Below are 23,392 nucleotides of genomic sequence, written 5' to 3'. Positions count from 1 at the left end.
GCAATATGTTTATAAAATAGCATTAGATACTTATATGTGAAATGTCAATTTAAATTGCAAGCACATCAAAGTCCTACAGCTTATCTTGCTTCTTTTACTCATCATTCATCCGACATGGGTGACATTTCTATTCATTGAACAAGACACACGCGTTGTTCTCAAACCAGATCATCAGGGATTCAACATTAGTTTTGTCTCTGAAAACTTAGAGAACCTGAAAGCTTACTAGATTAAATAGATAATATTCTGTATTATTAAACCCAGCTGTTTGAGATTTGTGCTCTAGAACTGAACTGTCACGTAAAATATCCCTGAGCTCATTGAGATGCCATTATCTATACATAAGGCTAAGGTTATTAGAAACCATGACCAGTAGGAGCAGAGTCTGCAGGTGGAGGTAGCTTGCAGAGCCACCTGGCCACGTCTCTGCCTCAGAGCTGAAGGAGGAACATGCCACCACTGCTGGGGAGCCCTCCTGAGGACAGCACCCAGACTCTCCATCCCCTCACTCACTCAAACTCCTGCTGCTGCTGGGGGGAGGGGCACACTGGCCTGAGGCTACTCCAGCAGCAGTTGGTGCAGCTGCCCGGTGGGGCCACCCAAGCTGCTCAGGTGGCTCCTGGGCCAGCTGCACCCACTGCTGCAGAAACCATGGTGGTCCTGGAAAAAAAAATCACAGAATCCATGACGAACTCACAGGCTTAACTTTAAACTTATATGACCTTAAAAAATTGCTTTGGTACCTTTATTTACAGGGGACACAAGTGATACAAGGATACACTGTGGGTGGGCCAGTAACCCATACACTGTTCCGACTTGCTTTTTTTTTTTAGCGAACAGTTTACCAGTGATGCTTAGGAGGGAGATTCCACGGTAGTTGTTGCAGTTTCTTCTGTCTCCTTTGTTCTTATACAACATTACAATGTTAGCATCGCACATATCCTGTGGAACCTCACCCTTTTTCCAGCACAGGCACAGTAGCTCATGTAGGGGTTTCAGGAGCGCGTCCGCAGCACACTTGATTACCTCTGGTGGTATACCGTCCTGGCCTGGGGCCTCTCCTGCTGCAATGCTGTCGATGGCTCTCTTCAGTTCATCCAAAGTCGGTTCTTGATCCAGTTCGTCCATTACTGGTAGGAGCTCGACGGCATCGAGGGCTGCGTCAACCACAACGTTCTCGCGTGAGTACAGCTCGGAGTAGTGCTCAACCCAGCGCTCCATCTGTTTGGCTTTGTCAGTGATGACTTCACCAGATTTGGATTTCAGAGGTGCCATCTTGTTCTGGGTGGGTCCTAATGCCTTCCTCATACCCTCGTACATTCCCCTGAGATTACCAAAGTGGCACAAGTCTGGATGCTGCTGCATAGCTGGAGCCAGTGGCTGTTGGCACAGCGCCTGGCTGTCTGCTGTACTGTTCTTCTGGCCTCTCTAAGTGCTTCCTGGGTACCCTGGCTCAGTGAGCGTTTGTACTCCAGGAGTGCAGCGCACTTAGCCTTCATCGACCTGACCAAGGCCTTCGACTTGGTCAGCAGGGACGGTCTGTTCAAACTGCTCCACAAGACAGGCTGTCCTCCACGGTTACTCAAGATGATCCAGTCGTTCCACGAAGACATGAGAGGAACCATCCAATATGATGGCGCATTATCGGATGCTTTCAGAATCAGGAGGGGTGTCAAACAAGGATGCGTGCTTGCTCCGACATTGTTCGGGATCTTCTTCGCACTCCTCCTGAAGCATGCCCTTGGATCTCCAACAGAGGGGATCTTGCTGCACACAAGATCTGATGGGAAACTGTTTAACCTTGCAAGGCTGAAAGCTAAGTCTAAGGTGCGAGAAGTCCTCATTAGAGACATGCTGTTCGCAGACAATGCTCCTGTAGTGTCTCACACAGAAGATCAGCTTCAAAAACTGCTGGATCAGTTCTCCAAAGCGTGCAAGGACTTTGGGCTTACAATCAGCCTAAAGAAGACAAACATACTTGGTCAGGATGTTGCTGAATCCCCATCAATCAGCACTGACAACTATACATTAGAGGTCATCCACGAGTTCGTTTACCTCGGGTCCACCATCACTGACACCCTGTCGTTGGACACTGAGCTAAATAGGAGGATTGGAAAAGTGGCCACAACTCTGTCCAGACTCAGCAAGAGAGTGTGGAATAACAACAAGCTGTACACTCACACCAAAATGCAAGTCTACAGAGCCTGTATCCTCAGCACCCTCCTTTATGCCAGCGAGACTTGGACCCTGTATGCCCGCCAGGAAAAGAGGCTGAACATCTTCCACTTGCGCTGCCTCAGGCGCATCCTTGGAATATCATGGAAGGACAGAGTGACCAACACCGCCGTCCTCGAGCAAGCTGGAATCCCAACCATGCACACCCTCCTCAGGCAGCGTCGGCTCCGCTGGCTTGGCCACGTACACAGGATGAATGATGGAAGGATTCCAAAAGACATCCTGTATGGTGAGCTAGCCTCTGGCAAAAGACCTCCCAGACGCCCCCAGTTGCGCTACAAAGACGTCTGCAAGACAGACCTCAGAGAGGTAGACATCGAGTTGGATAACTGGGAAGAACTAGCAGACAACTGCAGCAGATGGAGGTAGGGGTTACACAAGGGCCTTCAGAAGGGCGAGATGAAGATCAGACAGCTAGCAGCGGAGAAGCGAGCGCACAGAAAGCACAATAAGGACTTGCCAGACACCCACCACATCTGCAAGAGATGCAGCAAGGACTGTCACTCTCGTGTGGGTCTTCATAGTCACAATAGACGCTGTAAATGAAGTCCTCAATTGAAACTTTAAAGGGTGCGATCCATAGTCTATGCAGACTGAAGGATGCCTACTGTTCCGACTTGCAACAACTTCACCATGCACCAGAGGGATGAAACCAGCCCCACCAGTGGTCTCTGGGTTTCCCAGTTCTTAGAGGTTGGGGTGGGCAAGATACAGCCCCCGGCTGGATCTGGCCCACCAAGCCTGTTAATCCAGCCCACCTTGCACATGGAGCAGTGCTGCTCTAAGCAGCTGTCTGCTCCTTGTGGATCTCTGCACTGAAGAAGGCATGGGGGAGAAGCTTTGCGCACTGCCCCCACTTCCAGCAAAATCTCTCAGCTCCCATTGGCCACTTTCAGCCAACAGGAACTAAGAGATATCGCCAGGGGTGGGGGCAGCACATGAAGACTCTTCCATGGCACAAAGAGGCACATGGCTGAGGGCTGCTAGTATGCCTGGGAGACTGTCTGAGAGTACTGCTGGCCAAGAACTGCTTAGATAAGGGCTAAGGGCCTTCCAGCCAGACCCTGCCTCCGGCACCTCCCTCCTGCACCTCAACTCCCTTCCACCCCTCCAACATTCTTCCAGCCTGCTCTCCTGCACCCAATCCCCCATCTTGGGCCCTGCCCGCCAACCCTTTCCCTCAGGTCACTACCCAAACCCTGTGCACCCTCCTCTCCCCCATGCAGGTCTCAACTACCTCCCAGACCCTTCATCCCCTCTACACTTCCCTCCAGGCCAGAATCTTCTCCTGCCCCCATACCCGCCTGCCAGACACTGCAGACCAAAACACTGTCCAGTGCACAACCCCCACCTCACCCACCCTCCCTCTCAGACCTTCCACTCTCTCCTGCACTTCAGTCCCCAATTCCAAACTCCCTTCTGCACCCAACCTCCAACCCAGACCCTACACCCACTCCATAGAAAAGTGCAGCCCTTGACCCTCACCAAAATCTTGGCATGCCCCCCTCATAAAAATGACTGCCCAAACGTGTTATGGGACGCCTCCTCATCGGCCCTACCTTCTTTCTAGAGCCGATTCTGGTTAAAAAAAAAAAAAAGGGCCCTGTGCGGATGCTACTTCATCTTCAGCAGTGTCCTGGGGATGTAATGACTGGGGTTCAGGCTGAACTCCAGCTTTATAGTTAGTGTGCAGCTGTCTCACGATTAGTGCTTTCACCAGTTATAATAGCAACACTGCCAATACCTTTAGATACAACATCTTGCTAACACTGATGGCAGCTTTTGGAGACAAAGCTGAATCACCCCTTCAATTCACCACTGATGCTCAATGTGCGGATGGATTCAATAGTGCCACTTGTAGCTCCCATGTACACCTCCCTTCTCCCTGGGAGTGACTTCAGACTACGTCTCTGTAACTCCCTTTCTGCTCCCAGCTTTCCATTTCAATAAACCCAGATCAGCCCATTCCTCCTCACCTGGGCTCCCTTGTTATTCAAGCCAGGGATTTCTTTAGCTGAGTCCTTCTCAGCTGTGGCTTGTCTAATTAATCAGTCCCTTTTGTGACGTATATTTACCTGTTCAGGGCTAGTTTGGGGTGAACAGCACATCACATAATCTTGCCTCATATTTGATTTAGTTATGATGGTCTGAGGCAACATGGCATGTATATTTTGCTCCCTCACATCAACTAAACTATTTCAGGCAGATTAGACAGAACGTCATGGGCATTTGTTGCCACTGATTTTATCTTTTTCTGTATTACCTTTAACATCTTATTTGACTTGCCACTGGAAAATGCACAGTGGTTCTGCAGTACTGCAGCAGTGGAGGTGGTTGGCGCCTGGGCTCTTTAAATCCTCCAGGCAGGGCAGTCTGGAGGGTGCTGAAAGGGTGGGGTGTGATTGGGTGGCACTGAGGGATGGCTCATTCGCCTTGCCCCTTCTGACAAGGAGGAACTGCCCCCCCCACCTTGCCCAGGACCCCAGCGAGTATGTTGGCTCGCCAAGTTGCAGAACTGGGGCAATGTGAGGAACGGCAGACATGGGAAGGATGGTAGCTGCATGCATCATATCCTGAACTGTGGTTGAGCTTAAAAACAGCCATTTGCTCTTCCTGACAAAGCCTAGGAGGGACAAAGCAGCCAACGGGGGACACCCCAGCACAAGAGCTAGGAGGAGCACTGTGCCAGAGAGGAATCACCCAAGAAGGGTAAACAAGATGTGGACCCAGGATCATAATTGTCCAGAGCTAGTGGTGGAAAAAGTACCCCAAAATGTTACTTGAGTAAAAGTACAGCTACTTTGCAAAAAATGGAATTAAGTAAAAGTCAAAGTATCCTTCTGGGAAACTACTTGGCTATGTCTACACTAGAGAGATCTATTTTGAAAGAAGCCCATCCGGAAGATCTCTTCTGAAAGAGCTTGTTTTGAAAGAACAACAAGAAGCCCTGTGGCACCTTATAGACTAACATATTTTGGAGCATAAGCTTTGTGGGCAAGGACCCGCTTTTTCAGATGCATGAGATATGGCATGCATGAGATTCTTCTGAGAGTGCATCAACACACAACAAAGCAGATCATAAGAGTGATCTGCTCTTTCGAAAGAGAGAGTCCACCCTGCCCCCGGTCTCTCAAAAGAACAAGCCAGGGTTCGAAAAATGAGGCCCCATGAGGGCTGCTCTTTCGGAAAAAAAAAGGCCCGCGGAGCGTCTACACACGTTTTCTTTTGAAAGATGCTTTCGAAAGGGGGTGCTTTTCCTGAAATGGGAAAGGAAGAGTGATTTTGAAAGGAGCACCTCACTCTTTCAATTTACTTTTGAAAGAACTTGCTAGTGTAGATGCAGCCCTCGGGTGAAAGTGCAAAGGTGTTTCATCTTAATTTTATTCAAGTATCCAGAAACAAAAAGTTGCTGTGCTATGGCAATCTATGGTTGACCACCTGAGTTAGCATAGGGCTCCATTATTTTTCATATATCTATAGCAAAATATATGCACTCCCAACATAATGAGGCCCCATGACCTGAGAAATTTCAGCATATTGATAAGTACAACTTATAGTGAGAACGTAAAAACTGAGGGTGTGGCCAGGTCATCAAGAATGGACCAAACTGAATGAATTGTCTCAGCCATCCAGGCAGACATCACCCACTGTGAACTCACGTCCCTAGGAGACTCACGGGAGAGCTGATTCCAGTACAGCTATCTCTTCTGCATTCACCCACCTGCCTCACACTGGGGAAGCAGAAGCAAAACCCCACTCCAAAAAAAGTGATCAGAACTTCTGAGCCAGCCTGGGATGCAGGAAGACAGAATCAACTGCTAATAGGGAGGGGGCAAAATTTAAGGGTTCCCACCTGAACAACTCAAGTATCACATCCCACTCCCCAGCTGGTAATCCAGCCTTCCTCCCTGGTTGCTCTGTGGGGAAGAAAGCGGGGTGGGAGTGGACCCAGACCTGCTCCACACTAACACACACGTAGATAGCAGGATTGCTCCAAATCCAAGCCCCCCCCCCCACACACTCCTCCAAACTCCAGCCAGCCAGAACAGACAGAACACAAACACACGCACTTCTTGAATCTTCATCACACTCAGCCACCCACTCCAAGCATCTTCCAGCACAGTGTGCCCCACCCTCTCGCAATAGGGCTTTTACAGCGGGCCCTCAGTCCCAGGGAGAATGGGGAGGCCACTGTCCTGGGCAGCTACATTGCTGCTGCTCCCACCAGAGCACAGGCATTATCTGAGACAGAGTAAGTGCCGCTGTCCTTGGCTGAGATGCTGGGTTTCCCCTCCTACCTAGCTGTCTGGTTGCAGGTAACAAGGTCACATGAGACTACTCATATGCAGCCCCCTCAGCACATGGCCCTAGGTGGCAGCCCTGGTCATTCAGGTCTCAGGCTTGTAGTGCTTCTGCAGAGATGTTGTTTTTGAATGAAAAGGTGTTGATGCAGCTGTTAAAAGGGTTCTTCTTTGGCAGGCTGATTGTGCCTGTTTTTTTTTTTTAATATTGTCACTGCATGATTGGATAATTGCACATGCAGCTGTGCTTTAGCAAATTGGAATACTGCCTTGCACAACTGTTAGTGGGGTGTCAAAAGTAGTGAGTAACTAAGCACTTTCAGAAATGGTAGGTGAGTACAAAGTATATTCTCTTTAAAACTATTTGAGTAAAAGTCAACTTTGCACACAGATAAACTACTTGAGTAAAGTACACATACTGAAAAATTACTTGCGTAGCATAACAGAAGTATTTCTACTCAGTTATTTTCCACCTCTATCCAGAGCTATAGTCTGTATGGGAGTCCTGGACTTGTGACTTTGCATTGGGAATACGGAGGTAGACTGTCAGCGAGTTAAGTGGAGAGGTGATAGCTCTGTGTGGGTTTGCAGAGTGTCGGAAGAGGGCACTGGATGGGTTTGTTGGGGAAAGCTTACCAGTGTCAAAGATGCCTAGATGCACCCAAAATTCACCACTGGACTGGAACTTTGTCCAGGACTCCTGGACTCTGAGCATAGACTCATTACCTGGTGTCTGCCCTTTTAGACTACGGCAACAATGGGCAGGACAGTCCTTCTGTTAAATGTAACACTCTTTCACTGTTACTCCTATCTCTCCCTCTTTTCATTTCCTCAATTCATCTCTTTGTGAATAAATATTTCCCCTTCCTATAATCATTGTATTATTCCAATCACTCCATGGGAGGGAGAGAGTTGGAATGTGTGTCCCTTGTGTGGAAGGGACTCTCCCTGCTGCATTTTTGTACGTGCCTTTTCTTGTCCGGAGCTGCCAATAGAGCAGACATGATCTTGGACATGAGATGGCTGAAGTTAAATGTGTAAAACCACGGAAGGTCAACAACTAAGAAGTGGTTGCCTCTTCCCCCAAAAGAAAATAAAGGTGTGTGTGTATCTGGAGTGCAAATCTACAGAGCCCTAACATGCCTTGCACTATGTGGACTTTGTTATCATTCACTCAAAAGTCCCCAAGGTGTTTTTCACTTTTCCACTTCAAAACAAAAGTAGTACAGATTAACAAACTGTATGCTCCGACTTAGACTAGTACAATTAAAAACCATCAAGCTCTAACCCCCTGTGGAAAGGTATTTATAGGAGAAAGCCTGAAAGAGCTTTAACTATAGCTTTGCAACACAGCTGCGGTATAATACTACCTTCATTATCCTTAATCAAACAAAATTGAAGGGTAATTTTATAGACTCAGCGCTAGCATAATTAAAAGGTCAGGAACAGCATTTAGGCCAGAGTTGTATTCGTAAATGTGAGAAGAAACTTACAAAAATAGAAGAGTTAAAGGAATTTTGTACTTTTTTACTGGCAAAAAGCAATGTCAAAGAAATGTTAACATTTCAAAGTCAAGCACTGCAAAGTTAGGGAATGTCAGAATGAAGGTTGCCCTCACATTTAACAAATGAAGTAAATTATTTGATTTTCATGGGCATCAGATCAGCTGGGTAGCATACACACAAAACATGGTGAGTAAACTTTTGTAGTTTAGGTATGTCAGTCCCAGCATATTAGTGAGACAAGATGGGTGAAGTAATTTTAAGTTGGTCCAATAAAATATATTACTTCACTTACTTAGTCTCTCTAACAAGTGAATGTGGCCACCAGCAGTATTTATGCACTGTCCTCTATTTTTTATTGTCTACTCATTAACAGTATTAACTTTATTTATTGCCTACCCACTGAAAACTTCATCTAGACAAGCCCAGAGAATGTTGTGGTGAAAGTATCCAGATTTTACATGTACAATTTGAAAATTAATATTTAATATTCCTCTGCACTTTGCTTTACTTCTTGATGACAAAAACCATATTATAGGGCTACTGAACCTCATGTACGTGTACAGTAAATACTTGAGTATGTAATAACGCACTATAATTTCCAATATTACTTTGCAACAATAATTATGAGTATCTACTAAACTTTAAATTGCTGAATATTAGTTGTAGTCCAAAAAACCCTTTGATCTTCAAAAATAAAGAACTCAGAATGGAAAATTACTATAACTGGAAGCAAAAAAAGGGCACAATATTAGAAATGGATTAATCAAGTCTGATTCAGAACTGTAATGGATCAAAGTATGAAGTGTCAGTTTGAAAGGAACAAATTATAGCTAAAAAAAAAAACCTCTGTGTTGAAGAGTAGGATAAAGTCCATTATGGACTTGTCCATTTATCTTCTGAACTACGTATTTTGAAAGACAGAATGTAATGTAGCCTAATCAGAGCATACATCCAAAGGAAAATCAGGCATTTATTTTCCTCAGCATTGAATTTTTTAAAACAATTGTTCCATAGCAGACTCCCGTCTTCTCTCCATTCACATATCTTGTTTCAAAAATGCTACGGTGCTTTACTACATTTTATACAGTGGTTTTACTTCAAATCTTTCCATTATTTAGATTTGCCTCTATTTCCATGTAGATGGAAATGTAATACCTTTGAACAGTAAATGTATATAAAATACATTACATATATGTAAAGATGATAGCAAATAGCAGTTCATACAAGCAGAAGAACATCTACCTCAGGAGTCTCAAACTCACAGCCTGCAGGCCATCCCCAGCTGGAACAGTTACTTACCCTGCTTCACTGTGGCTCTTGCCACCATGGGGGGGGGCAGTGGGGCCCCAACCACTGTTCTGTGCCACACCACGATTGCCCCATAATTTATAAGGCCACATCCCTGCAGGACAGGGTGCAATGTAGGGGAGAGGGTGGGGCAGTAGGAGGGAGAAGAGGAGCATGGACGACAGGAATGGACAGCCCTCCCTGCCTACCCACCAACACTCGAAGGAAAGACTGAAAAACTGCTCCTTCCGGCGACACTGATTTACTACATAAATTTTTGCCCTTTTCAAAAGAAGCCCAGTCCTGTTTCAGTCAGCAACTAGGAGTTAACAACCGTTAAAGCAGCCGGCCTTCCCAGGGTTGAAGTACAAAACCAAGCAACAAACTATTCAAAGAAATAGAAGAGCTCCAAAACAAGCAAGTCAAGAAAAAAATTTAAGGCAAGACCAGGTAAGAGATGGAGTTCATAGGGTTCAGTGCTTTCCAGACACACACCTCCTTCCAACCTGGGTTATCAGCAATAGACACTGCCTCCTGCCCTGCCCACATCCAGTCTCCTGCATGTGTTTGCAGGGTATTCCAGCGGCAGACAGGCTGAAAAGGACCTATGGAAGACATGATTTTTGAAGAAAAATAACAGGGCACCTGGGCTGCACAGAGGCAGGAGATGGGAGACAGCCTGGAAACAGATCAGCAAGGTGCACTTAGGAGGCTTGTGTAGGTGCAGGAAGGAAACCTTCACCACTCCCTCTTACCCTGTAAGAGTGCAGCAAGGACAGGAATGTTCTTAAGAAAGTTTATTAAGCCATGAGAGAGAGACCTGATTTTTTTTGCAAAACTCATCAGGATAGTCCCGAAAGCCAGCTTTCCCTGTTTTCTCATGTTCTATTGTCTCAGAGACAGTAATGTCCTTCATTGCATTGTCCACTGTCACTCAACCTGGGGGGCTGCAACAATCTGTACAGCAGGGATGCTGATGATGGAAACCATGTATTTGGTCTTAATTAAAGCCAGAGGTTGTGGCAGAAGCATCGCTAATCCAGCACCACTACACTCATCCTGCGGTCCATGGTCACCTTTCCCCAACTAGACCTTCCAACTGGTCATGTTGAAGGATGGGGTTTGGGTGACAGGCGTCAGATCTTGCCTCCATGTTCTTATCAACCACAACAACTTGGCAACACTTCTTCCTATTTCAAATGCCCCTGTTTTCAGTTGACGCTGCACAAGCTGACAAGGGTGAAATCCTGGCTCCTTTTGAAGTCATTAACAGAACTATCAATTTCAACAGGGCCTGAGTTTCATCCTAAAGTTACAGTTATGTGCAACCAGGTGACCCCACCCTTCCGCCCCACAGAAGACCCACAAGAAGGGGCCAGGTGATGGGGAACCTTACAGTTTTGCTGACATTGATTCCTCTAGCTATAGGTATTGGGGCTGTAGATTGCACTAGCAATGCTCCCTTCCAAGCCATGCAAAACCTGGAGCCACCTGCAAAGAGTACTGGGGCTCTCTCTCCCCCTCATGCTTTCAATGGGATTGGCAGTGCCCCTGGCTGCTGGGGATGAAGCTAAAAGAGCTCATGAAGCTACATTACAACCCACCTACATTCCAGCATGGAAACTCCATAGCAAGGGATAGTGTTGCAGGGAATTCTACATCTCCTCCTCCAGCCTCTTCTGCTCTGTGCCCAACTTGCCCACAAATGCTAGAGACAGGGCAGCATGCCATTCAGCTCCTCAGTGCAGAATTGGAGAAGGAGTCACCAAAGGGTTCCTTCCTGTGTGAGTCATGTGGCACTAACCACCTCCCCACCACCTACCCACACACTGCCATTGCAAAGGTCATGTGATGCCCTGGGTCCTTCCATATATGCCCATATCAGCTGCGGCAAGGTTCTAAGTATTGTGAATGTTACTGCTATGGTCAAGACACACATGTATTTATTTACCTGGCACACAGAAACTACCAGCCCTTCTACATAAAATCCAAGTTAATGAACTAGAAGTTAAACCACTAGCACATTCCTGGCAGAGTGTGATGAGATCATAGCAGTGGAAGTCTCTTTTTTGCCAAACTCGGGTACTGGGGTTTCTTGCCTTTCTCCGTGTCTAACAGACAAGAGTTTGTCTGACAGAAAAACAGTCGAAGCTCAATCCAGACAAGAAGATAGTTCAACTGTTTAGTTGGAGAAACACCAGCAGGAACGAGCGAGTGATATGCCTCCACCTTCCCTGTGGGAGTCCGGGCCATTTTTCACTGCTGCAGCATTAAAGTTATACTACTACCAGAATTTCATGCCAAACTGGTGTTTCCACCCTTTTGAAAGGGGCACTCCTGCACTGTGTTCAGTGCAGAAAATCGTCCACATTCCAGCCTGGAATTGTACTATCATTGTCTTGTCTCTAACTGTGAACAAAAAAATGACCAGTCTAATCCAGCAGTTAGACCTGCCCTTTTCACCATTCCCAAGAGTGATGTCTTTCTAAATGTGTAAAGAGGCTTAAATAGTGGATTATAAAACAATGGTCTGTAGACTTGTACAAAAATACAATTCAGTGACTTTTGCCATTAAATGAAATTACACATAAAAACTCAAAATGCAACATGACCCCAAACCTTTCTATGTAAAGTAGGTCAGTGAATGATTCTAAACTATTGGCCACCAAAAAGGCAGGTGTTATTCAGCCATGTAACTCTCTGTCTGTAAATAATGTTGTGGCTCATTTAAAGGGTTATTAGAATACCGGGGTGGGGGGGAAATTATAAATATTTGATAAATTCTATGGTTCCACTTTGTCTTATTAAGATTGCCAAAGATTTGGAAGTGATCAGGATTATTTGTTCAATATTGATCGCTGAATGTGTGCATTCTGTCTAACAGAATTGAGGTCCCTCACCCTATACATGCTGGGCCTTTGTCACACGGCAGTGAGGATGTCAGGAGAGGCAGGGAGCGAATGATTCTGCAAGGCAGTTAGAAACCCCTCAGTGTGAATGCGTGTCACTGTTCAGCAGTCATTTCCTCTGGCCTCGTCTAGCCTAGAAAATATTGTATGCATTTTCTGGCAGCGCTGCCCCGCTGTGGCTGCTAACACTGAATGCCTTGATGTATACACAATGTAGGAGATTTTCTTGAACCACTAATTTCTGAGTTGGTTCTCATGATCTGGTGGGCAAACTGCCTGCCATTTTGTAGCATTAGTATTTACAGCACTGCTTGTATTACTGCAGACTCACCATTTCTGGAAAACAGCTAAATCTTCTTCTTCTAGCATAGCTGTACCTTCTATGCGTACGACACCCTCAGCAGCCCCAAGGAAACTACCGATGAGCGGTTTTGAAGCCAGAATACTGACACTCTAAGCACTATACAGACAGCTGTGGATACTGGAACATTTTTGAATTCCTGAGATATTAGCAGCCAATAGATCAATGGATTTATAAAAATTGGAATATGAGGAGCAGGAATCTTATATAATCTTGGTATCACTTGTGTGACCATTACTGAAATATTGTCACCAGTTCTGGTTTCTACAATTTAAGAAGGATGTTGAAAAAAGTGAAGAGGTGTCAGAGAAGAGGCCAAAGAATGACAAAGAGGGGAAAACATGCTTTACAATGAAAGGCTCAAGGAACTCAATTTGCTAATCTTAGAGAAGAGATGATTAAGGGATAATTTGATCACAGTCTATGGGTGCAGCTACAAGGCATAAAAATCCCACAACTGGCCCGGGCCAGCTGATTTGGGTTTAGGCTCTGGGTGTGCAGACATTCAGGCTTGGGCTGAAGCCCGAGCTCTGGGCCCACACAAGACGGGAGAGTTCAAGAGCTCAGGCTACAGCTCAAGCCCACATAGCAATTTTTAGCCCTACAGCCTGAACGCTGCAGGCCTGAGCCAGCTGACAAGGGCCAGTCACAGCCACGCCATGGGACTTTTATCCCCCTACAGAAAGACTCTATAAGAACCTACATGAGGAACAGAATCTGGTAAGAGAAGGCTCTTCAGCCTAGCAAGCAAATGAAAGGGCTAGAAGTTCCAGTCAAATTCAGATTAGAAATTAGGTGGAAATTATCAAAAGCTGTGGGTTATTCTCCATCACTGGAAGTTTTAAAATCAAAACTGGATGTTTTGCTAAAAGAGTGGCTCTCATCCTGACTGCGAACTTTAAACAGAAAGTGGACTCAAATCCAGCCTGTGTTATGCTGGAGGCCAGACTTGGTGATCATAAATGTCACTTCCAACCTTGGAATCTATGAATGAATATAAAGCCAAAAAAACCCTCTTGCAATTTGCTACACTTTGCACTAATTAACTCTTCTTACTCAATAGTCTCTGTTAGACCTGGTCAGTTCACAGATTTTGCACTGTTGTAACTATTTCAATTAAGGCTCTGACTTTGTTTTTTTTTTTTTTTTAAAAAACATTCTAATGATGCCTAACATGGACTCATAGTAACAGAGAGGTAGCTATTTTAGTCTGTACTACAACAAAACAAAACAGCAGAAATATAGCACTTTAAAGACCAACAAAATGATTTATTTGGCGATGAGCTTTTGTAAGACAGAACCACTTCATCAGATCAGTCTCACTGTATTGGAAATGAGATTGCTCTGATGAAGTGGGTCTGTTCCATGAAAGCTCATCACTGAATAAATTATTTTGTTAGTATAGATTCAGTTATACTGATACAAAGTGCTTTACATTGGTACAGCTTTCTCCTCTTCGTCTACAATAGCAAGACAAGTACAATGCATTTTTACCTTGATATAACTGTATCCACTCCAAGGGGCTGGTACTACTTCAACTACACCAGTGAACATTAAACTGGCTTTTTTAAAAGCAGCAGAAGTGTAGTCCCTAGCCTGTCTCTAATTCTTACAATCTTTAATTTCCTAAAAAGCTTGCATTTCAAAGACAGGCCCACCAAGGATTTAAAATGAATTTAAATATTTGTACATTTTTAATTTCTTCTGAGGGATCAGCATGAATTAAATGAATGCCCCTGATGTTAAATGTTAAAGATCAAAGTCAAATAATATAACATAGCATCACTCCAGGCAGGTTTTAAATGAACAAGCTTTGTTGCCAAACGGATCACAATAATCCTTCATGATAATTATTCCATAATTCTTTGGAAGTATCACTGTGCAGTTAGCATTTTTAATTAACTTCCAGAGTCAACCTGAAGGAAGAATTCAATGCACACTAATTTGACCAAAGCGCTGTCTGTAGTGCTAAGTCTTTTTAGATAGATAGATAGATAGATAGAATGTTTTTCAACATTAAAAGGGGGTAGTATATACAAAAGTCAATGATGTTACTCTTCAGAAAGGCTCAAATCAGAAACTGCTCTATGCTGTTGCATGCTTGATAGTCTCTGCTCAAGAACACAACAGTGAAACAGGAAAGGTTATTAAATAAGAATAAAGGTGCACTGGCAGGGTTTCAATGAACAGCACCCATCCAGACTCTGCCTAGCCAGCTGGTCAGCACTAACAGTTCCTTACGTCTGCTATTTCAACCGTTGCCTGTGCAAGTATGAGTTGGTCAGACAATGGAATGTCTGTTCCATGGAAAAATGTGACGCTTCAAAATTTGTTTTCATTCTGAATCAAAATGAAAATAAAAGTTCCTAAATTTTAATCCAGAAACACTAAAATGTGTTTTGTGTTTCAACATTATGGAAAATATATTAAGTATTTTGTATTGCTGAATACACAGAGCATTAAAATTAACGTTATAAAGTAAAACAAAATGAAATTAAATAATCAAGTCAAAATGTAATATTTGAACTTTATCAAAATAACAAAGTAAGTATTAACAATTCATTCCGATATTTTCGTTCAAAATTTTTTCAAATATTGACATGTTTCCACAACATATTTTGATTTTGACAAAAAAGCATTTTCTGCTAGACAGCCATTCAGCTGTGAATTTTTCAAAAATTTCTAGTTATTAGCATAGTCAAGGTCCATGTTTCTGAAACACCGAAACTATATTACTGATGGATAAAATTTTCAAGAGCCCCTACATAATTTGCAAATCAGACTTAAGCTCCTAAAACTGAGACAGGCACTTGGGATCCTAAATTACACTGACTCACAATGAGAGTCAGACTTGAGTGCCTACATATGTTTTCAAAATGTGATGCGTACATTTTTCAAAATTTTAACCAACATTCCCAAATTATTAAAATATGCCCCATCCAATCTGCTAAGCTAACAAAGTAGCTGTAGCAGAGCAGTGGCTAAAACAGTTGTGTAATTCCTGGAATGCTGAATTGACAATCTTTATCCTGACACAGTTCTGGGCAGGCAAGGCTCAGGTAAGGACCGTACAGTAGATATTTCAGCTGCTCAGCCTTACACACATGGGCCATGTCTACACTAGCCAAAAACTTTGAAATGGCCTATGAGCAGATGGGAATAAGGGGATTTCGAAGTAGGCAGGGTCCTTTCGAAAAGGAGTCCCGTCTGGACGAGCCGCGTCAATTTCGAAGTGCTGCGGCCACCCGCATGCTAATGAGGCGCTGAATATGCATTTCAGAGCTTCATTAGTAAACTCTGAAATGGCCATTTGCACGGCCATTTCGAAGTTTTTGGCTAGCGTAGACATAGACGGTGTGTCCCAAACAGCGCTCCCTGCCTGCCTTTCAGACTATGCTACTCCTCTGGCTCCACAGACAGCCTGCTTCTGTGATTCATTCTTCAGTGATTGCCTTCTAATTGCCTCATAACCTTCCTCTCCTAGCAACTAGCATCTTCCCTGACAGAAGGAAAAGAAATGCAGCAGAGTGTCCCTTAGCAAATACATAACACTGACCTTTGCTGACATGAGGCTGTTCAGCCTGTTCGTCAGTTATAAACAGATTTTTAACAAACGAATAGGCAGATTTCTTCTGCGGGCATATCCAAGTACAAATGACAAAGCTTAGTAAGCTTAGCAGAATCCTATCAGGTACTGTCCCTTATCATGAGTGTGACACTGGGGCCAGCTCCAGCCCGCCAAACCTTTTAATTTGGCCTGTGCATTGCCCCTGAAGCTGGGGCTGGCCAATAGGAGCTGAGAAATTTTGCTGGGGAGGAGGTACAGCAAGTGAAACAGGCCAATAGAAGTTGAGAGATTTTGCTGGGGCGGGGATGACAGCAAGCGACCAGCCACAGGTATGCCCGCCCACCCTTGGAGTCCCTTTTGTCTTGGAACAGTGAGGAGCCGTGTCTGTGGATATTCAATATAAACAACATTTTTTGTGGCCCACCAGTGGAACTCTGACAGACCATGTGTCAAAGGTTGCCCTGATCTATTGCCTGAGCAGGTATACGAGACAAAAATGTTCAACAAATGTGTTGTGTTGGACATGGTGGATTCGCAAGTGAAGTAAGAATGCTGCCAGGAAGCAAGGAGAATTTTTAAAAGTAATAAAATTCAATAATCAGAAATAATCTACCTCAAGAACCAGCCACAGTTGGTCTCCATTCTTCACATCTTTCTTGTAGTACATTCCATAGAACTTGACTACGTTGGGATGATCAGAAAGAGCTTTCAAAATGTTGTATTCAGCTTCAATTTCTTCATCAATATCCTAGTGCCACAACATCACAAAAATAAATAGCAGTTAGCAAACTCGAGTCCAAAAGAAAACTGGCACAGTGTGTCTATTCAAACCCTGTCTAAACATGAAGCAAAATCCAAGAAACTATTAGCGTACAATTTATGACACAGTAAAAAATATACCCCTTGCTGCTCAGTCAAAATGTCCCATTGAATTTATTTAACTGTAGAGAAGTAGTGCTAAAGTCATCTCTGGCTTACACTGTTATCTGTCAATTTAAACCAAAGCATGGAGTGACAGAAAGTCCATCGGGAATATGGATGAGGAAGAAACTGTATTACTTCCAGGTGCTCACAACATCAACATGCTGTACTGGGCACGGGTATACCTTGTGCACAAGTGTGTACCCATGTTCACATTCTGTCTTTTCAGTAGGTGACAGTTGCACTACCATTTCTGGGGCATTTTACCAGAGTCCTGTGCATGACAGGACAATCTGTGGGAATCACCTTGGTGCCTATTGCTGACACTATATGCTACCAGTGTTCCCTGTAAATTGTGCTTGTGCTGCTACTCAGGAAAGATTCAAAAGACACCCAGTGGATCAGCAGTGTCCACAGCTAGGTTTTTATTTCTACTGGTGGTGCACATTCACACATGCCTCAGTGCACAGAAAAATGTATTCCACAAATAGATGGAAAAAAATCAGTACATGGGTAGAAAAGATTAGACAGAATACTGTATGCTATCTTCACCCAATGAGAAGTCTGTGGCACTTTACAGACTAACAGATATATTGGGGCATAAACTTACATGGGCAAAGACCCACTTTGTCAGGCATGCCTTTGCTCACGAAAGCTTATGCTCCAATATACCTGTTAGTCTATAAGGTGCCACAGGACTTCTCATTGTTTTTGCAGATACAGACTAACATGGCTACCCCTCTGATGCTTATCTTCACGCATTTGATGATCAGCGCTCCTGCTTACCCTCCCTCCTTCCCAACTCCATGGAACACATGTAGAAAGTACATGAAGACATGGTTCTACTTCCGCTGCTGCACTGGACAGATGTTCAGTGATGTAGTCCTGAGTACTGGACAGAATCTGCCCAGAAACATATGCCTCTGTAGACAGATGACAGAGGGTGAATAAAAATCCATTAGGGTGCCATGGAACAGAAGTTTTCAATGCTCTAATCTCAATGGTACAACCAGGGGTGGACTGCCATTTCTAATCCTGGAGAAAGAGTGAACTGTGGTGGGACCAGTGTGCTATGAGATCATAGTTTACTGTAGAAAGGGAAAGACTTTATTCCCCAGCAGCAATGTGGTGGGACCCCACATACACACTCAACATGGCTCACGAAGCCATAACCTGACACTGTCAAACCAAGAAACAGAAAAATCTAACACAGACTGCAGCATGGTGGTGGAGTATGCGTTTGGGCAGCTAAAAACCTGTTGGTAACACCTATGGACCTGAACAGATGTCAATACGGCAAACACGGTCCTCAGCATAGCAGCATGCTGTGCCTTGCACAACATATATGAAACTCAATGCAAATATTTTTGGACTAAATGGGCAGAAGATCTGGTTGTCAAAGCCTTTACATGCAGCTGGATCCCACCCATTTGCACACTATTCTTGGTTCCCAGCAGGCAAGGAAAATTTGCTTGTACATTGTGGAACATCTAAGAGAAGTTTTGGGAAGGTGTTTCAGACATAACTTCTTATCAACAGTCTTCAAACAAATGCAAACAGCACTTCAGAACGTTTATGCTCGAGTGCTCCTATGATTGCTAGTGGTAACTGTTCACTGGGGAGGGGAGCAGGTGTCTTTATCATCTGTCTTCTTTCTTGACTTTGGTTGAGTGTCCTTGGTTTGTATTGTTTATTAAATCATTAACAAAGCCAGATATTTATCTAAACTTTATTGGATTTCCATGCTGCTTCTGAAAAACACCATTTCGTTCAGAAATGAATTCACTGCTGTCAACCCTATTTGTATTGTTAATTAGGAAATACCCCTTGTGACTTGACAGGACACACCCTGTGTGGGGTTTGAAGGCTGAACATGGGATTAGGTACAGAGATTGGCTTGGAGTTACTGTCACTGATAGCATAACCTGGGGGATTCCACTGCAAGAAATGTTGGTTACCAGTAGCAGATACTGTGCTAGACATCCTGTAACAGGCATGTGTGTGTGCACATGTGCATGCACTTTAATCCAACCTCTCATCCAACTCTGGCTAGCTGCTGCAGGAGATGGTGGTACCTGTTCCCAGAGAGATGGAGCACCTATACTGGTAGGCAGAGCCCAAAAACATTCTGCTGCCTGTTGTATTAGGGACTGCTTGTTCATATTACCCTGGGCATGCTTCTACACCCTGGAGAAAATGGTTCATGACTATCTCTTTCTGCCTAAGAGTATGCTTTTCCCATGACCTAAAGGCAAATGACTTCTTTGGTTCATGCCAATTTAAGAGTGATCAAAATTTCACAGTACTTCACCAGTCACTCCGTTCTCTGACAGCTACTCCTGCCCTCCCAGAGGAATGGGCTCCTTGGCAGCAGGTAAAGTTCCACCCAGTCAAAGACAAGGGGTATGTTATATTTCAGACATCACAGAGGTTAGGGAATGTCTTTGCTATTGCCACAAAGGCTCTGATGGCTAGTATGGTGCTACCTACCAAAGTGAGCTGTTTGGCTTTTTTGATATTTTTCCCTGGTAACACAGTTTTACTGCTTGATGTCTGGGTTTAAAAATTAATTGTTTTAGGGTAATTGATTTTGAGTTCTGCTTGACCCGCTGTTTTTGCCAAGATTTCTCTCTTTGTTCATAGTTTTTTGGGGATGGAGGTAGGGAGGCAATTGCTTACTAGCATGATATTAACAGAAAAGTCTAGATCTTCTAGGCGTTTGCCATACTATGCCAGAATTTGCATTACTAATACACTTATTATTACTCTCTCTCTCTCTCTCCCCCCAACAATTCCAAAATACCAGCCATGGAGTTAGAGTACAACCTGGTTTCATGCCATTTTCTAGGTTGAATCTTTCTGGTGTCTGGTTATTCATCTTTATAGAGCAGTCTGCATCACTGTATGTAGTGTTAATATTGATGACTTTAGCTGGAATTCCATAAGACTGAAGGACAGTCCTCACTGAATGTCTATGTGCAGGGGTCTGCAACCTGCAGCTCCAGAGCCACATGCGGCTCTTTAAGGATTTCTTTGTGGCTCCCAATGCTATAATTGCAAAGTGAAAAAAAACCTCTCCTGGTCATTTTTGATATTTTGGTGAACATCTAAAAGCTCAACAATGAACAATTCATATCTAAATAGCAAATGATATGTGATCTCCAAAGGTTGGCTAAGTCCCCCTTTAATACGTGCACAGCATTGTGGGATATATGTGCATACTGATTTTAAAATAGGGGTTACAAAAATGGTTTGACGTTATTTGTTAAGGCTGGCCTTTTATTCAATGCATTGTGGCTCTTGAATTATTGAGTTTAACAAATTCAAAAAATAAATGTCTTTTCTTGCTCTTCTGCTTGCAGACCCTTGTCTGTGGGGGATGTCAAATGCCTTTAAAGATAATTAAGTTGATAAGAGAAAGCTGAAGTGTTCTACATACTCTTCTATGATGGTCCTTAGTGTGAATATCTGACCTACACGAGATCTCTGCATCCTGAATCTAGCCTATTTTCATACGAGCTCTGCATCTATTGCTCTTTCACTCTTTGTAATTTCATAATAGAGAAGATTTACCCTACAATGGAAAGGAGTTACACTACCATCCTATTGCTACCGTCAGTAGGGTCATCACTTTTTGGATATTATAACAATTACTCTTTGTTTCTATGGATCAGAAGTGGGGGGGGGTCTCTTTTCTTCATTGAACAGTTCTTCCCATTTTATTAGGTTGGTAGCATCAAGTGCTGTTAGCAATTACTGCTGTAATTTTGTCATCTCCCACTCTTATGTTGTTTTATTCAGCTTCTTGACTGCAGCCTTTATATCTAACACCTATATTAGACTACTATTGATATCAAGTTGATTAGATTCCTATTTCATTGACTGAGAGAGCTAGGTCTGTTGAGGACTTATTCGAAATGTTCTTCCCACCTGTTATTCCACTCTGCTTCTGTTGTAAGCATTTTATCCATCTCAATTTTTCACTGATTGATTTCCAGTTCTAAAACTGGAATCATTTGGTAAACAACTTTCCTCCTATCATTGCAGGAGCTTCAGTTGCTAGGCCTACAACGTCTCTGTATATCTTTTCTTGATTTTTCTCATTTTGTCCATTTTCTTGTACTTTTCCTTTGCTTTTTTATCCAATATTCCAATGCACTTAGCATTCAGGAGATTTCCTGACAGTACTTTTCCTTCCCTGACACATCTCACTGCTTATCCAATTCTTGCTGTCGCTAAGGCTCTGTCTACACTATGGGCCTTACAGTGGCACTGTTGTAGGCTCTCTTTATGCCAGCATGAGAGAGCTGACCCACCAGCATAGCCAAACCAACCTGAATGAGCAGCGGTAGCTATGCTGGTGGGAGAGCATCTCTTGCCAACACAATGCTGCAGAGGCAACTGCTGGGGCGGGACACAAGGGGGCCATGGCCATATGACTGACCCCAGCCCACGTGACTTTTCTCTGTGTCCCCTCCAGCTTCGGGCCCATATGCACTCCCTATCACCTTTCATCTCCATCCCATTACCTGGTGGGGTTGGGGTTCGCTGACCCACACAGCAACTCCTCCTCTCCCAGGCATGGTACAATGTAACTAGACACTGCCTGGGACATGAGAGAATCCTGCCAACCCCTCCAGTTTCCCAGAGCCATCCTTAGGCATAAGCAGCAGGTGCCCCAAATTTAGTGATGACCTAGGCAGCTGCTTATGCCTAGGGCATCTTCTCTGGAATGGGACAGCAAGGTGTGAGCAGTGCCAGATCTAGTGGCCAGAGCCATCCTCTGGAACTCCCATGCTGCTCCTTCTGCTGGGGCCAGGCCTAGGGCTGGCAGCAGAGCCCTACGTATTAGGCCAGGAGCCCAGGCTCAGGACCAGCAGGAAGCCATGAACTCACCTAAAATGTGGGAGTAATGCAACACCCCCTGAGATCCCATACGTATGTCCTGCTCCTGCCCTTGCAGCTCTAAGCAGAGTCTCCCCCAACTCAAGCAGTTATCCCAGCCTTCAAAGGGCACAGTAAGTGTTGAGGGGAGACCTGCTCTCCTCTCCCTATCCCATTACCTGGTGGAAGAGGTGGGCTCTGTCCCAGGCAGCCTGACTCAAAGCTGCCTGGGAGACTGCAGCAGCCAGGGGGTGTGGCTGGAATGGTCCTTTGCGCGCCCCCCCGCCACCTTCTGAACATCAGCCCTGTAGTGCTGTCAGCTCCAGTGCTTTTGTTGGTGAAACTTAAGTCGGGAACAGATGTGACTTTTTCACACCCTGACGAATGAAAGTGCTAATGCAGACAAAGCCCATGTCTATGCTCATATCTAGCAGGGATTGCAGCAACTTGTAACATGCTGTTATCTGACTGTGCCCTTTTTTCCTGTAGGTCCAGCCTCACCTTCTTCTGCCTCTGGCAGTGACTCAGATCTGTTTCTTAGCTCAAGCTGGAATTTCTCACAGTACTCTTCTGTTTTCGGTCCTGTAGCGTTGACCCTCTTTGCCACTCTCCATTTAATGCTGTTCTTTCTCTGTCTTAATTTCAGTTTGGCAGGATCATTGCTGACATCTGCTGCTCGATATGCCCTTGTGTCTTGGATGGAGGTCCAGTATCTTGAGCTGAAGAAGACCGATCAATCTGTTTTTTTGTTTTGCCATCTGGTGAATTTTTAGGTTTCTTCACAAATGTGTTTAGAAGTAAACAGATTGTGGCAATGACAGTAACTTTCTGCAGTATCCTGAACAAACCTCACTGAATTGTCTTTAACTATTAATTGTATTTAACTAGAAGTTCACTGTATGAAAAATGCAAATCTTTATATTATCATGAGAATGGATGGAACTTCTTTAAAAGGAAGGTAGGATGAATGCCACCAATGAGAAGTACTGTGAGCTCCAGAAGACTATGCTGAACAACTGGGCAGACACAAATTATGTTCTGGAACAATACGCACGAAGTGAAATTCCTAAGAAATGCTTCTGAAGAAGGGACTGCAAACACTGACCTATGGTTTGAGCCTTTGAAGCATCACCCTGAACTTTTGTCTGCCATCCACTTGAGAACAGTTCAAAGACAGTCTGTAGAGGTAACTGAGGGCTTGTCTACACTTGAAATGCTATAGCAACACAGCTGCACTGCTGGAGTTTCACTGCTTCAGTGTAGACAGGACCTATATTGATGAGTGAGGCTCTCCCATTTTGAAGAGGAAATCCACCTTCCTGAGAGGGGGCAGCTAGGCTGATGGAAGAATATATTCAGGATTAGGTCAGATTAACCATGTCACTCAGGGGCAGGCCCAACAATGGGGATGGGCAAAGGAG

At 44.3% G+C, this 23,392-nt stretch overlaps 1 protein-coding gene across 1 annotated transcript in view; it reads right to left on the bottom strand.

Moving 5' to 3' along the window:
* The window catches only part of MYO3A (myosin IIIA), a 175,920-nt gene that overhangs the window by 143,688 nt on the left and 8,840 nt on the right, over positions 1 to 23,392 (bottom strand). Inside the window, exon 2 of the mRNA XM_074986283.1 lies at positions 16,780 to 16,914. Within this exon, the coding sequence (XP_074842384.1) occupies positions 16,780 to 16,914 (135 nt within the window). The remainder of the gene's footprint in view (positions 1 to 16,779; positions 16,915 to 23,392) is intronic.

Source organism: Carettochelys insculpta, chromosome 2, assembly GCF_033958435.1.
Source record: "Carettochelys insculpta isolate YL-2023 chromosome 2, ASM3395843v1, whole genome shotgun sequence".
In the NCBI taxonomy this organism is placed as follows: domain Eukaryota; kingdom Metazoa; phylum Chordata; order Testudines; family Carettochelyidae; genus Carettochelys; species Carettochelys insculpta.
Note: the sequence above shows the minus strand (reverse complement) of the source record. Positions and strands in the feature narration are given on the sequence as shown.